Genomic DNA, 13,350 nt, shown 5'->3' on the forward strand with positions numbered 1-13,350 from the left:
CAGAGCCCCAAGTCCCGGGGAGTCCGCCTCGCTTAGGGCCCCGGCAGGTGCCACCGCCCGCCCGCGCGTCCTCTCAGCTCTGGGGCTCCCGCCCACCGTGCCCACCCCGCCCTCCAACAGGAGTCCCCAACTCCGGGCCCGCCCCCGCCGCTCCTCCTCCCGGACACACCACCCTCCCCGCCGCAGACGCGGTCCTAGCTGGGGGCTCGCTCGTCCCATCGCCCCCTTTCCTCCAGCTCTCGGACAGGAAGGGGGAGCCCCGCTACCCCTGGCCAGGCAGGTAGCTGCCCCTCCGCTTCCTCCCAATTCTCTGACCCCTTCGCCTCTCCCTCCCCCAGGCCCCGCGTGGCAAGGTGCCGAGGCCCGGCCCCACCGCCTGGCCCGGGCTTGTTTACTCACTCACCCTCCATCCCGAGCTGCAGGAACCCGCCGCTAGGACGCCTGCGCGCCGCGGCCCCGCCCCCGCGCTGCGGCCCCGCCCCGCGCCTCCTTCCGGCGCTTGCGCACTGAGCCCTTTGCGCCCGGCCTGTGGGGCCACCTGGGCTTCCTTCTTCGCACGTCTGTGGTTTGGCGCCAATATCCAGACCTCAGGAGTCGGAGGTGATAAGCCCGAGCCCGACGTTTTCCAAGGCGGCGCTTTCAGGCGACAGGAAAGGCTCTCAGGGAGCCTACCAGAGCCACTAATATCTTGTTGGAGACCTTATCCAACGGTTGTACCATCCTTACACGATGCCCATGAGCCACGTTTCACTTAAGGATTTTTAAAAATTTATTATTATTTTTAATTCTTTTATGTTTAGGGGCGCCTGGGTGGCTCAGTCGGTTGAGCGTCCATCTTTGGCTCAGGTCATGATTTCGCGTTCGTGGGTTCGAGCCCCGCATGAGGCTCCGTGCTGACAGCTACCTCAGAGCCTTAGAGCATGTCTTCAGATTCTGTGTCCCCCTCCCCCCCTGCTCACATTAACTTTTTAAAAATTCTATGTTCATTTATTATTGAGACAGAGAGAAACAGAGCCTGAGTAGGGGAGGGGCAAAGAGAGAGAGAGAGAGAGAGAGGGAGGCACAGAATTTGAAGCAGGCTCCAGGCTCTGAGCTGTCAGCACGGAGCCTGACTCGGGGCTCAAACCCACGAACCGTGAGATCGTGACCTGAGCTGAAGTTGGACACTTAACTGGCTGAGCCACCCGGGCGCCCCTCGCTTAAGCATTAGAAACCAACCCTGAACCCCTTCATACTAATCCCTCACCCATCTATGAGCTCTGAATTATCCTTCTTGCTTTATTTACATCTGACTTCCCTATTTCTATGAAAAGTTTTCCCAGTCTCTTAGATTCAAATGAATAGCCTTGTATCAAAGTATCTTCTCACAAGATACCTATTAGTTACGTAGGAAAAGAATAGTAACTTTACAGGACAGAAAGCTGCTGCTATCACGTTATTAAGCAAGTGATCAAACTTCACATCATTAGTGATGAGAGATAGTCATCTTGGGTATCCCTCAATATGATGCAATGAGAAGGGCACAAAATCCCTTCTGTAGTATTCTTTTAAAAATGCATAAACTGAATTTAATCATGAGGAAGCATCAGACAAATCCAAAATAAGAGGCAATCTACAAGATAACTGGTCAGTATCCTTTTTACACATATAAGCACATTTCTGTCTTTACCTTTGTTTTTAATGTTTATTTTTGACTGAGAGCGAGTGGGGGAGGGACAGAGAAAGAGAGGGAGACAGAAGATCCAAAACGGCTCAATGCTGACAGCAGAGAGCCCTATGCAGGCCTGGAACTGAGGAAAGGTGAGATCATGACCTGAGCTGAAGTTGAAGGCTTAACCGACTGAGCCACCCAGGTTCCCCCACTGGCCAGTATCTTTTAAGAAAGATATCTTTGTCGTGAAAGACAAAGAGTAAAGAACTGTCCTTTATTGGAGGAGATTGAGGAGACAGGACAACTAAATGTAATGTGTGATTCTGGATTGAATCCTGGTGGGGAAGAGGAACACTAGTGGGATAATTGATGAAGGTCTGTAGACTAGTTAAAATTATTTTATCATCTCAGTTCCTGGTTTTGGCAACTGTACTTCCTCAAATGGTGAGGAAGTTGGCTGTTGGGCATATGGGAACTGTCTACCATCTGCAACTCTTTTGTAAATCTGGAGTTACTTCAAAATATAAAGTTAAAAAAATTAAAACTTGGGTGCCTGGGTGACTCAGTCGGTTAAGCGTCCGACGTCAGCTCAGGCCATGACCTCATGGTTTGTGGGTTCTAACTTCGCATCAGGCTCTGTGCTGACAGCTAGCTCATAGCCTATCGCCTGTCCTCAGATTCTGTATCTCCCTCTCTCTCTGACCCTCCCTTGCTCGCACCATCTCTCTCTGTCTCTCAAAAATAAATAAAAAACATTAAATTTTTTTAAATTTAAAACTTAAAACACAGAATAACATTACCTTGAATTTTTCTCAAAGTGCCTAGTTACAAAAGCCTCTAATGTTCTTTTTTTTTTTTTAATAAAAAAATCTCCATAACTCTATGAAGTAGGGAGGGGTTCAGTTATGCACACAAGATTACTCTGGCATAAAGAACCTAAAAGACTTGCCTTAGGGGCGCCTGGGTGGCTCAGTCGGTTAAGTGTCTGACTTCGGCTCAGGTCATGATCTCACATTTGTGGGTTCGAGCCCCGTGTCGGGCTCTGTGCTGACAGCTAGCTCAGAGTCTGGAGCCTGCTTCAGATTCTGTGTCTCCCTCTCTCTCTACCCCTCCCTGCTCATTTTCTGTCTCTCTCTGTCTCAAAAATAGATAAAAAATTAAAAAAAAAAGACTTGCCTTATAGAGATGAAATTTTTCTCTGTCAGGTCTTACACTTAGGTCTCTGGATTCCAGATTTTGTGTTCTTTTTCTTATATCAGAAACTTTGGCTTTGCCATTTGTCTCTTGCCTCTCTCTGATTAAACTACCAAATCAAAGCAAATATTCCTTCATAATTGGCAACTTGCAATAATGCCCCTTTCCATTCCCCCTGCCTTCTACTTCAGTGGTTTTCAAGTTTGGATCATATTTACATTACCTGGGGAGCTTTATTAACTACTGATGCCTGCCTCCCACCTCCAGAGGGTCTGATTAATTGGTCTGGGATATGGCCTGGGCTCCAAGAGTTGTAAGAGAATCCCAAATGATCCCATTTTGTAACCAAGTTTCAGAACCATTATGGTACACAAATAATTGTTGAAATTGAAATAAAGAATGTAGTTAAAAGAGAGAGAGGTAGGCAGTAGGTTAGAAAAAAAAGATTATCTAAGGAGAGATGTTCAGAGATGTTGGGACTGAGACTGGGGAGATTTGGGAACCATCAGCTCAGAGCTGGTAACCAATCCCATGGGAGTGGACAGCATTGCTTTAGGAGGGTAAGCCAAGTGACAAGAGGAGAGACATAAGACATTTTGTAGTAACAAAGAAAATACAGTTACCGAGATATTTTGAAGCAGGATGGTGAGGAGGTTGGCTTCAAAGTTGTAGATCAGTCTTCAAGTTCCGCCTCCTCACCAAGCCCCCCAGCCCTCCTGGATCTCCCCCTGCTGCATTCCCAGCATCTCTTCACCTCCCTCCCATGCTGTTACCTCTTTCATATCCACCATGATACCTGACACAGGACTAAACCAGGCTTTAGTAATTGTTGATCACTGGAGGACTTTGAAAGCAACATCCTACATCACCACTAACTAAGCCTGGGGTTCTTAGGGGAAATTTGTCAATTGGTTCCTCCTCGTTGTGATGGGAGAGAGTTGTGTCCTGAGTCCAGGGTCTTCCTTAGCTGCCCGTGGTCCGTGACACACTATGGGCCAATGTTTGTTTGGCCAACTCTCCCAACCCTTCAGGTCTTTGTCCTATAAATTCATAGAAAAACTGCTGGCAAACTGTTGGCAACTGGACCTTTGAAAAACAGTACCATCACCTCTGCCCCACTCCTCCCAGCCCTACCCCCAGGCAGTTAATAGGAAAAAGGAAGAACTATGTCACTCCTGGCTTCCAGTTGCTCATCTTGCTCTTAAATTGGAGGCCTCTGGGGCCCAACGAAACTGGACAAAGTGTGCTGAGTAGTCTAATAGGGCTGGTTCTTTTTCTGAAAGTTCCTTATTGTGGAAAAATAAAATTATGTGTTTAATTTCTGAAACATGATGCCTGATTTGCCTTGGCAGCCATTCTCCCAGGCTTGGCCCAGAGTCCGGCAATACTAGTATGCTAATTAATACCAGCCCAGCTTGCTCCCTGGAGAAGAAAAACACTATTTACTTGACCATTTTCTTAAATCCTTTTTAATTTGCGTGTATTTTAACATGATCTTATTGGCTTTAACATGCTGTGTCTGACCACCGGCCCCATTGAAGCCCTGGGGAAGACTGTGGAGATGTTCTGCTCTGTGCACTCATGTCCCCATCACAAAGAAAGATTTTGTTCTATTCAGTGATTAGAAATGACATGTCACGTGTTCTGTTCCATTTGGGGCTGTCACATTCTAAGTGTACTTTTGTCCCCTGCTGGTCTTCAGGCTACTGGTAGAAAGGGAAGAAGATGATGCTTCCCAGAATTCAAACAGAGCTTTCTGCACTATTCTTTCCTCCTTTCCAACTTCTCCCTTCCTCTTTCCAGCTCCCTTTGGATGGTGACCCCTGGGCTCGTAATGCCCCTCCCTTGTGAAGCCCATGGGGAGATCAAATAGCGTTTCTCTGGGGGGACACAGGGGACCGAGGAAAATTTGGGCCCCAGACAGTCCCTGACAGGGAAGTGTAAACACAGCTGTGGAGATGGGAGCAAACTATCCTCCCTCCCCCCTCCCCAGTTCCCACCCAGAAGCAGGGGAAGGCCACCCTGCTGTGGAGAAACAAACAACGAAACAAAGCAGAGCACAACCTACTAGCCTGCATGAAGGTCACCAGAAACTGGGGCTGCTGCCCGGGCCTTGGTGGGGCCAGCTGAAGTGCCAGACCCCTCCCTGAACACTTGGAGGCAAAGGCAGTTCCAAAGAAAGTTGAGGTCTGGACGTTACTGAGCCTGGAAACATGGCTCAATTTTTGAAGACTCTCCACTCCTGGACACTTTGTCCTCTGATCTCAGAAACCCAGCTTTCTGCCTCAGGTACTTAGCTCCTGACCTCTGGTTGCATGGGGATCATAATAATGCATTCAATTCAGCAAGCAAGAACAGGCCCATAATAAACCCTTGTTCGTGGCTGTTATAAGTTTAAACCCTGAGCCTCCAAGCCAAAATTCAGAAAGGGCCTCCTTAGCCTTTGTTAATTACAAAATAAATAATTCCAGCAGGAAGGGACTTTCTCTTTTGGGGTTTACTTGGGTGGGATGCATGCCTTGCTTTGCACATACTCTGAAGGCTCCAACCCCACAGCTAGGGTGGTGCTGCCCATTCTTGCTCCCTTGGCACAGTTAATGCAGGGCCTTGATCTCATGGGACACGCCTTTGGCACAGCCTTGCCTGGGAAGTAGCCCTGATCCGGTGGACAGCTAATGAGCTGTGCTTCCTTTCTGGCCATCAGGGTCCTCAACTGTAAAACTTCAGAACTAGAGAAAACATGACAGCCTTCAAATACTGTCCATTCAGTACGTACCCGGCATTGGGCTGACAGTGGGTCATCACATTTCATATGGAGCCAGTAATAGCCTTAACCTCATTTTATAACTGAGAAGACTAAGGCTTAAAGATAGTCTGGAACTTGCCCCCAAGGTTACCCAGCTGATGTGGCCAGGATTTGGGCCCAGTCATTCCGACCCCTGAACCCATGCTCTGAACCCCGCCACTCTACTTCCTCCTTTCTCTGAGATCTTCTAGCTCTGACATCATGATTCTGGATTCTCTCCATGACTTTCTGTTCTCACCAGTGATGCCAGAAAGAGAAATGTGTTTGGGACTCTGCAAGTTCAGGGGAAAAAAGTTCCTGAAAGGCAAGGGACTCCTTACTCCCTCTGTATTGGAGATGCCAATCAAAGCTGGACACTCGACAGAACCGTATCAGTAGGGAACAGCCTATGTGAAAGACAAAAAAAATAAATAAAATAAAATAAAATATCCTAGCCAGACAGGAAAGGGGAGTTCCTCTTGTTTCTGTAACTTCCCCTTCTCCTTCCCCTGGCTTATCAGCAGGGTCTCACACTGCTGATATTATGGCCCTTTGAACCTCAGTCTAGCTAGGATGGAATACCAGGCCACAGATATACTTTTGGAGAAAGAAAAGTACATTACATACATCTACAGATTATATCCACGACACTATACATAAAGGAACAAACATAGATCACATTTATTTATGTATTTAACATTCATGTAATCATTAGACATTGGACTGGGTGTGAACCTACATTATTTTGTGTAATCCTTGCGAGATGCCTGAGAGGTGGGTATTGTCATCCCCATTTCACAGAGAAGGGCATTGAGACCCAGGGATATTGACCACACCGGCCATGGCCACATGGCTGGTAAGTAGGAGGGCTAGAATTCTATCTGGCTGTAAAGTCTATATTCATTTAGATAAAAGAGTACTATGTGATGAGGGGCGCCTGGGTGGCTTAGTCCGTTAAGTGTCCGATTTCAGCTCAGGTCATGATCTCACAGTTTGTGAGTTTGAGCCCTGCATTGGGCTTAGTGCTGGCAGCTCGGAGCCTGGAGCCTGCTTCGGATTCTGTGTGTTCCTCTCTCTCTGCCCCTTTGCCTCTCTCTCTCTCAAAAATAAATAAACATTAAGAAAGAAAGAATGAAAGAAAGAAAGAATGTACCATGTAATGAAAAGAACAAAATTATAGAACTGGAAGGATCCCAGAATATCTTGGAAATACGACTGTCATAATCATATATGTTAAACTTTATGACAGTGACTACCATTTATCAAATGCTTGACCTGCATTATCTTTACTGCTAAGTGAGACATACACTGGTAACCTTATTTTACAGATAAGAAAACACGCCCAGAAGAATTAAGTAATTGCAGAGTGATGGAGATGGATCCAAACTCAAGTCTACTTGACTCTAAAGTGTGTGCTCTTAACCACTAAGGTAATAGAAATAATAATAATTATTATATTTTTATAATTATATATTATATGATTAAATACAATTAAATATAATTTAATAATATAATCAATAGTGATTATATAATTATAAAACATAGTAATTATAATTAGATTATATGTTATAATTCTTATATATTATAATTGATTATAGTTATATGACAATAATAACATTATTATCATATACTGCTCTAAGTGCTTTAAATCTTAAAACTTATAGGTATTATTACTATCCCCATTTTACAGGTGAAGAAAATATTGCCTTTTGTAGTATTACTTAAGCTCACATCACAGATACCACAAGTGTTCAACGCAACATATGTTGGATGTTAAGATCTAGAAAATGAGGTTCTTTTTTGTTTTTAAAAAATGTTTGTTTTTGAGAGAGGGAGACACAGAGAGAGAGAATGTGAGCAGGGGAAAGGCGGAGAGAGCAGCTGTCAACACAGAGCCTGATGTGGGGCTCAAACTCATGAACCACGAGATTATTACCGGAGCTGATAGCAAGAGCCAGTTGCTCAACCAACCGAGCCACCCAGGTGCCCCAAAAATGTTTTATTTTATAATGTCATGGGTTGTTTTCATTGTCCATCCAATGCATTAAGGTGTTGGGGGGAAGGATCTGAAAAGATACTGTGTGTAAGTGAAGCAAGCATAGTCAGGAGAGGGATCATACTGAGGGAGGAAAGTCCTCCGTGCCATGAGGAATCCTGTTTGCGTTACCCGTCTGGCTGGTCTTTTGAATCCCTTTCTGTCTGGTTCTCTCTAGCAGGCTGGCTAACAAGTTGACTTCCAGCAGGTATTGTGGAGCGAGGTTAAGGAGTCTGGCTTCAATATTAAGAAGACCTGGATATCTGCCAATATTAGTTGCATCAGCTTGGATAAATTACACAACTTTTCTGAGCCTCAGTTTCCTCATCTGTAAAGTGGATTGCTATGGTACCTAATTTAATAGATTTGTTTTATTTTGTTTGTTTGTTTGTTTGTTTGTTTATAATTAGGCTTCACACCCACCATGGAGCCCAATGTGAGGCTTGAACTCATAATCCTGAAATCAAGAGTCAGACACAACTGACTGAGCCACCCAGGCTCCCTGAGTCCTGAGTTGTAAGTGAAACCATCTGTATGAAGTACCAAGCATACTGGCGGGCATCTCCATGTTATTTAACATCCAAACATCTAAACTCTTAGGGTGCTGCAAACGGGTAGAACCGTTCCTGCTGATGGCTTCATAGGACAGTCCAAGGAATGGAGAGAGACTGAAAGCAACGCTGGCCTCTGGCACTGGGTCCTGACAGCAACCATGAGTCAGCCCCAGGTGCTGAGGGACCAGGAGTGTTCTCAGCACTGCTGGGCGTGGGCTGTGGTCACTTGGCCATGGTCCTCTTCAGTCATGCTGTCTGAATGTTGTTCTTGTAAATCTGGTCTGGGTTTTCTTTTAATTTTTTTCCTTTCAGAAAAACAGCCTTCACTGTGTGATGTCATGGTCCAGCCTGGGTCAGGGGAGGAAGGGAGGAGGAGGTTGTGCATATGTAGTTAGGTAAAGCCGGATCTTTGTATTTCTGGAGGGGTCTATCTGACCCTGGAAGAAACTCTCTATCCTTCTCCCGTCTTTTCAACCCCCATTTTCAAGGCCCAGGAAGAAATCAATATTTGGATGTAGAGTGAGAGTAAGATGGCAAATTATAATGGTTAAGACATGAAGCTTAGCATCAAGCAGTCCCTGTGTTCAAAGCCCGACTGCCAGTTACTACCCTTGGGGCCTTGAGCACATCATTCCTGTTTCCCCATTTTACCCACAGACAAGATAATTCTGATGTTATGGTGGTAAGGTTTTAAGAAATATTTGCGAAGCACTCAGCACTTGTGTCAGAGAACACACTATGCATCACATAGTAATTGTTCAACAAACGGTAGCTACATACAGTTGATGAGAAATATGGCCTGACCATTTTCTCTGCTTTTTCTAACTTGAGAGCCAAAGTTTTCTCTGATAATCATTCTTCCATCTGAGAAGTGGCCATACTCACACTGAGTGTTCCATCATTCTGGATACGAGGAGTTAGGGAGAGATGGAGTTGTATCCCTACACCTTTGTCTTCCCTCTCTTAGCTAGCTGTCTCCCCAGCTGCAGCTCTTCTGGTTCTCTCTGCTGCCTCCCTGCCCTCCAAAGAAATCTGTCTCCTCTCTCCAGCTTGGAAGGATCAGCCCCTCCCAGCCAGGACTTCTGGCTCCCCTGACCCTGACTCTCCCCCACATCCTCTCCCGAGCTCTGCTCTTTATTTTGCAGACAGCTGGGGAAGAGGCCAGCATATGTGGATGTCTCTACATGGTAGAGATGCTGATCCCAGGATGCTATTTCATTGTGTAAGAGGCCCCCAGTGCTTTTTACTCCACACGATGTTGTTCTGGATTTGTGTGTAGGGGGAAGATTAGAAATGGCACTCCTTTTAAGGATCAAGTCACCTCTCTTCTTGTTTCAGGCAGGATGTCCCTTCCCCAGTAACAAGAAGGGAAATTTACATGGATCCCTACCAGGGAAAAGTCGGTCTAGGTTGGGGCCATAAATCTCAGGTTAATGTCTAGCTGGACCAGAACTAGATCCCTCTCTTCCCAAGCAGTAGGAGTGGGCGTGGAATAGGGACAAAGGACTAAGGAAGTATGGAGGAAACAAAGATCAGACCCCACTGGATATGAGACAAAAAGACTACAGATAATATTATACTACAGTTAAAAGAAAAGAGGCACATCTATATATGCTCTTGTGAAAAGCTCAAAACATGTTATTAAATTTAAAAAAAAGTCATCGAACAACTGAGATACTAAATCCCATTTATGTTTTTTTTAATCCAAAATATATAGGGAAGTAATTAAGGAGGGAGGGTATAAAGTTTTCTGTGTTTAAATATTTTGCAATGAGTATATGCCTGTGTATTACCTGCAATTAAAAAGTATATTTTGGGGGGCGCCTGGGTGGCTCAGTTAAGTGTTAAGACTTTGGGCTCAGGTGTTAACAGCTCAGAGCCTGGAGCCTGCTTCAGATTTTGTGTCTCCCTCTGTCTGCCCCTCCCCTGCTCCTGCTCTCTCTCTCCTTTCTGTCTCTCTCTCAAAATAAACATTAAAAAATTTTAAATATATTTTTCTAGCAAAAAGTATGTATTTTAAGGCAGCAGTAGAGTTTGAAAGGGAAGGGAAGAGGGCGCCCAGGGGTGGAATACAGGACTTCCATAAAAGAACCAGCTTCTGAGGCATCTGGGTGGCTCAGTTGGTTAAGCGTCGGACTTCGGCTCAGGTCATGATCTCATGGTTCGTGGGTTTGAGCCCCGCATCGGGCTCTGTGCTGAGAGCTAGCTCAGAGCCTGGAGCCTGTCTTCAGATTCTGTGTCTGCCTCTTTCTCTGACCCTCCTCTGCTCATGCTCTCTCTCTCTCTCTCTCTCTGAAATAAATTTTTTAAAAAGTAAAAAAAAAAAAAAAAAAGAACCGCTTCTGTCCCTAAAGGCCCTTCTCTGTCCCCTTATTGCAGAACATGGGACTATCTTCTGTGGCAAAGTGAGATCTCTGGTCCTCTTTCAGCCCCAAAGGACCCCAATACCTGACCCCTAGTTACCAGGATGCCCTCAGGGGTCAATGAAAGCCAAATATCCAACTGGTCAGGACAAGTGGGAAGAGGAAAATCAGGAGGAGGGAAAATTCCTGGATTCTCCAATGGGGAAGGTTAGACTCCCAAGTTCAGGAATAACTACAACAAACTCCGTTGGAGGTCTCCACATCATGCTGCACACTGAACCCCAGCTCCAAGTCAAAGATAACATTTTCTTTTTTTTTATCTTTAAAAAATTGTTTAAATGTTTTTATTTATTTTTGAGAGAGAGAGAGACAGCGTGAGCAGGGGAGGGTCAGTTCAGAGAGAGAGGGAGACACAGATTCTGAAGACAGGCTCCAGGCTCTGAGCTAGCTGTCAGCACAGAGACTGATGCAGGGCTCCAACCCACAAACCGTGAGATCACGATCTGAGCCGAAGCCAGACGCTTAACTGACTGAGCCACCCAGGCACCCCCAAAGATAACATTTTCTACGGAGTCACCTGTATTTTCCCTTTTGATTCTTTATTTTTATTTTTTTTATTTTTTTTTTGAGAGATAGAGACAGCACGAGCAGGGGAGGGTCAGAGATAGAGAGAGACACAGAATCCGAAGCAGGCTCCAGGCTCTGAGCTAGGTGTCAGCACAGAGCCCAACACAGGGCTCGAACCCATGAACTGTGAGATCATGACCTGAGCTGAAACCAGATGTTTAACCAACTGAACCACCCAGGGGCCCCTTTTCCCTTTTGATTCTAAGGTTATTTTATATAGGAAAATATTGAGCCCCAGAGATATGAAATGACCTACCCAAGATTACTCAGCAACAGAGAGGGAGAACTTGCCTTTAGAACCCAACTAATGCTCGTTTGTTTCCTTTTATCAAATGATACCACACTACTCTATATACCTCAGCGTTTGTTTTTGTCAATTTTAATCTTTACTCCAACCCCAGTCCTAATTCACGTGGGCTCAGGTGTTTCTGGCCCCACCCCAGTAGAAACGGCTCATTTTGTTTTCTGTCCCTCCATGCTTCCCCTTCCCATCTTATCACCCAGAAATCTCCCTCTTGACCATGTTTCCCTCTTGAAAAGGGCAGTCATGGGTGGGAGGAAACGAATGGATTTGGTCCCTGGCCTAAAGTGGCTCTGAGGCTGTCTGGCTGTTTTCTGCACATTGCAGAAGATGATAATCACCAGGAGGGCTTTGGGTTCCTGCCAAGTGGGCCACCTCCTTTCTTCTTCTGGAGGCCTTACCAAGGCAACTTCTTGACCCTAGTGATGGAGGAAGACAACAGGCTTTTAGTGGCCATAATTCAAGAGCCTAAGACCCTGAGATGAAGATTTGAAGAGAGATCATGAGAGATCATTTGTGCTGGGCAGAAATCAGTGAACTGGGACAAGCGCAGCAGCTGAGTCCAGGGGTCAGCGTCTGGGAGTAATTTAGGAAAGTTCAGTGCTGACAGCTGTGTCTGGAGTTCAACGTCCGGGCCAAACCAGCTCCTGGGCTGCTCGGCTGCTTCAGGGTAATGAAGCTCTGGCTCAGGACACAGAGACAGCTGTGGTGTGGCAGAAGTCAGGGCCCCTGGGGCCCCGGGCTCAGCCTTGCTGGTTCCTAGCAGTGTGACCTTAGACAAGTCCTTAGGAAAGAAGGAAAGGAAATATCCACTGAGCGAGTGCCATGCCCTTTCACATGCCTTGTCCTCAGTACAGTTTATCGGGGAAGGTGATGTCCTTATCTTACATGAGAAGAAGCGAGATCATCAAGGTGACTGAGGTCATTCTGGGCTATCTGGCTGGGGAGTGGGAAGACAGAAGTACAGGTCAGAGCTTCTGAGCTCAAGTTCTGGGCTCTTCCCTGAGCTTTAGCTTCTTTCCCTGTAAAACAGGGAAAACAATAAGGTACTCACCTTGTGAATGAAGTCACCCATAGTAGGTTCTAAATAAAGCTTCCCCTTTCACAACCTTGGTCTTGAAGAGTTGTGGCCACTTTCTTCCTGGGAATGGAGTAATCTACTTTTGCCCTTCCGCCCTATCAGATGTGTGGATTCAGGCCCCAGGAGGTGCCTCCGAAGAGAGGGTATTTGGACTTTGGTTTCCCTTCTGCCCCAGTCCGCAGGCCTTCTCCTGACTCTAGAGGGCTGGCTCCCTAATCTCCATCTCCCCAGTTTGGGCGAGCGGGTCGACATCAGTGGGTGTTCCCAGGGAAGGGGAACTCTGAGCCCAGTTCCTGACGCCCCTTCCCCCACTGCCCAGGACAGACCCAACCCCTTCCTTAGATACGGGGGCGAGGAGATGCCCCCTGAACTCCCAGCCCCTTTCTTCCTCAAGTCTGCGACAGCCACACGCTAACCCCCTTCCTTACCCCCGCAGTGAAAGAGAAGGGGGCGACTAGGGTTCCGAGAGCGGATGCTCAGAGACCCGGGCGAATCCTTGGGCGCCCCGAGGCTCAGCCCAGGAAATGCGTCCCGGTTCTGGGGTTACGAGGGGAGCTGTCCAGCCCCACGGGGTGAGCTGTAAGAAAGGGTGGGCCAACGCCGACCCGCCGGAGGGAGCGGCGGGCGCCAGGGCCGGGTGGGGCAGCGACTCCCCTCCAGCCTGCAGCCCCGGGCGTCGCCCCCGCCCCCCACGTGGCCGCAGCCGTCCCAGCCCCTGCGAGGAAGCGGCGCGGCTTCCTGGGGCTTGGGCCGGGGATA

The 13,350-nt window shown here is 46.9% G+C and overlaps 2 protein-coding genes across 8 annotated transcripts in view; one reads left to right on the forward strand and one right to left on the reverse strand.

The window, feature by feature from the left end:
- The window catches only part of EZH1 (enhancer of zeste 1 polycomb repressive complex 2 subunit), a 35,197-nt gene extending 31,638 nt beyond the window's left edge, over positions 1-3,559 (reverse strand). For 3 of the 7 annotated variants that reach the window (XM_029927162.1, XM_029927160.1, XM_029927161.1), the window contains exon 1: positions 404-435. In XM_029927162.1, the coding sequence (XP_029783022.1) occupies positions 404-410 (7 nt within the window). In that variant the 5' untranslated portion in view covers positions 411-435. Of the gene's footprint in view, positions 1-403; positions 458-3,468 lie in introns of those variants that run through there. The other 4 variants (XM_029927159.1, XM_029927158.1, XM_029927165.1 and 1 more) reach the window with 3 other exon arrangements.
- Positions 3,560-13,048: 9,489 nt separating this feature from the next.
- RAMP2 (receptor activity modifying protein 2) overlaps positions 13,049-13,350 on the forward strand; it is a 2,035-nt gene continuing 1,733 nt past the window's right edge. Inside the window, exon 1 of the mRNA XM_029928962.1 lies at positions 13,049-13,163. Coding sequence (XP_029784822.1) covers positions 13,064-13,163 — 100 coding nt within the window. The 5' untranslated portion in view covers positions 13,049-13,063. The remainder of the gene's footprint in view (positions 13,164-13,350) is intronic.

The sequence above is a fragment of the Suricata suricatta genome, chromosome 17, assembly GCF_006229205.1.
Source record: "Suricata suricatta isolate VVHF042 chromosome 17, meerkat_22Aug2017_6uvM2_HiC, whole genome shotgun sequence".
In the NCBI taxonomy this organism is placed as follows: domain Eukaryota; kingdom Metazoa; phylum Chordata; class Mammalia; order Carnivora; family Herpestidae; genus Suricata; species Suricata suricatta.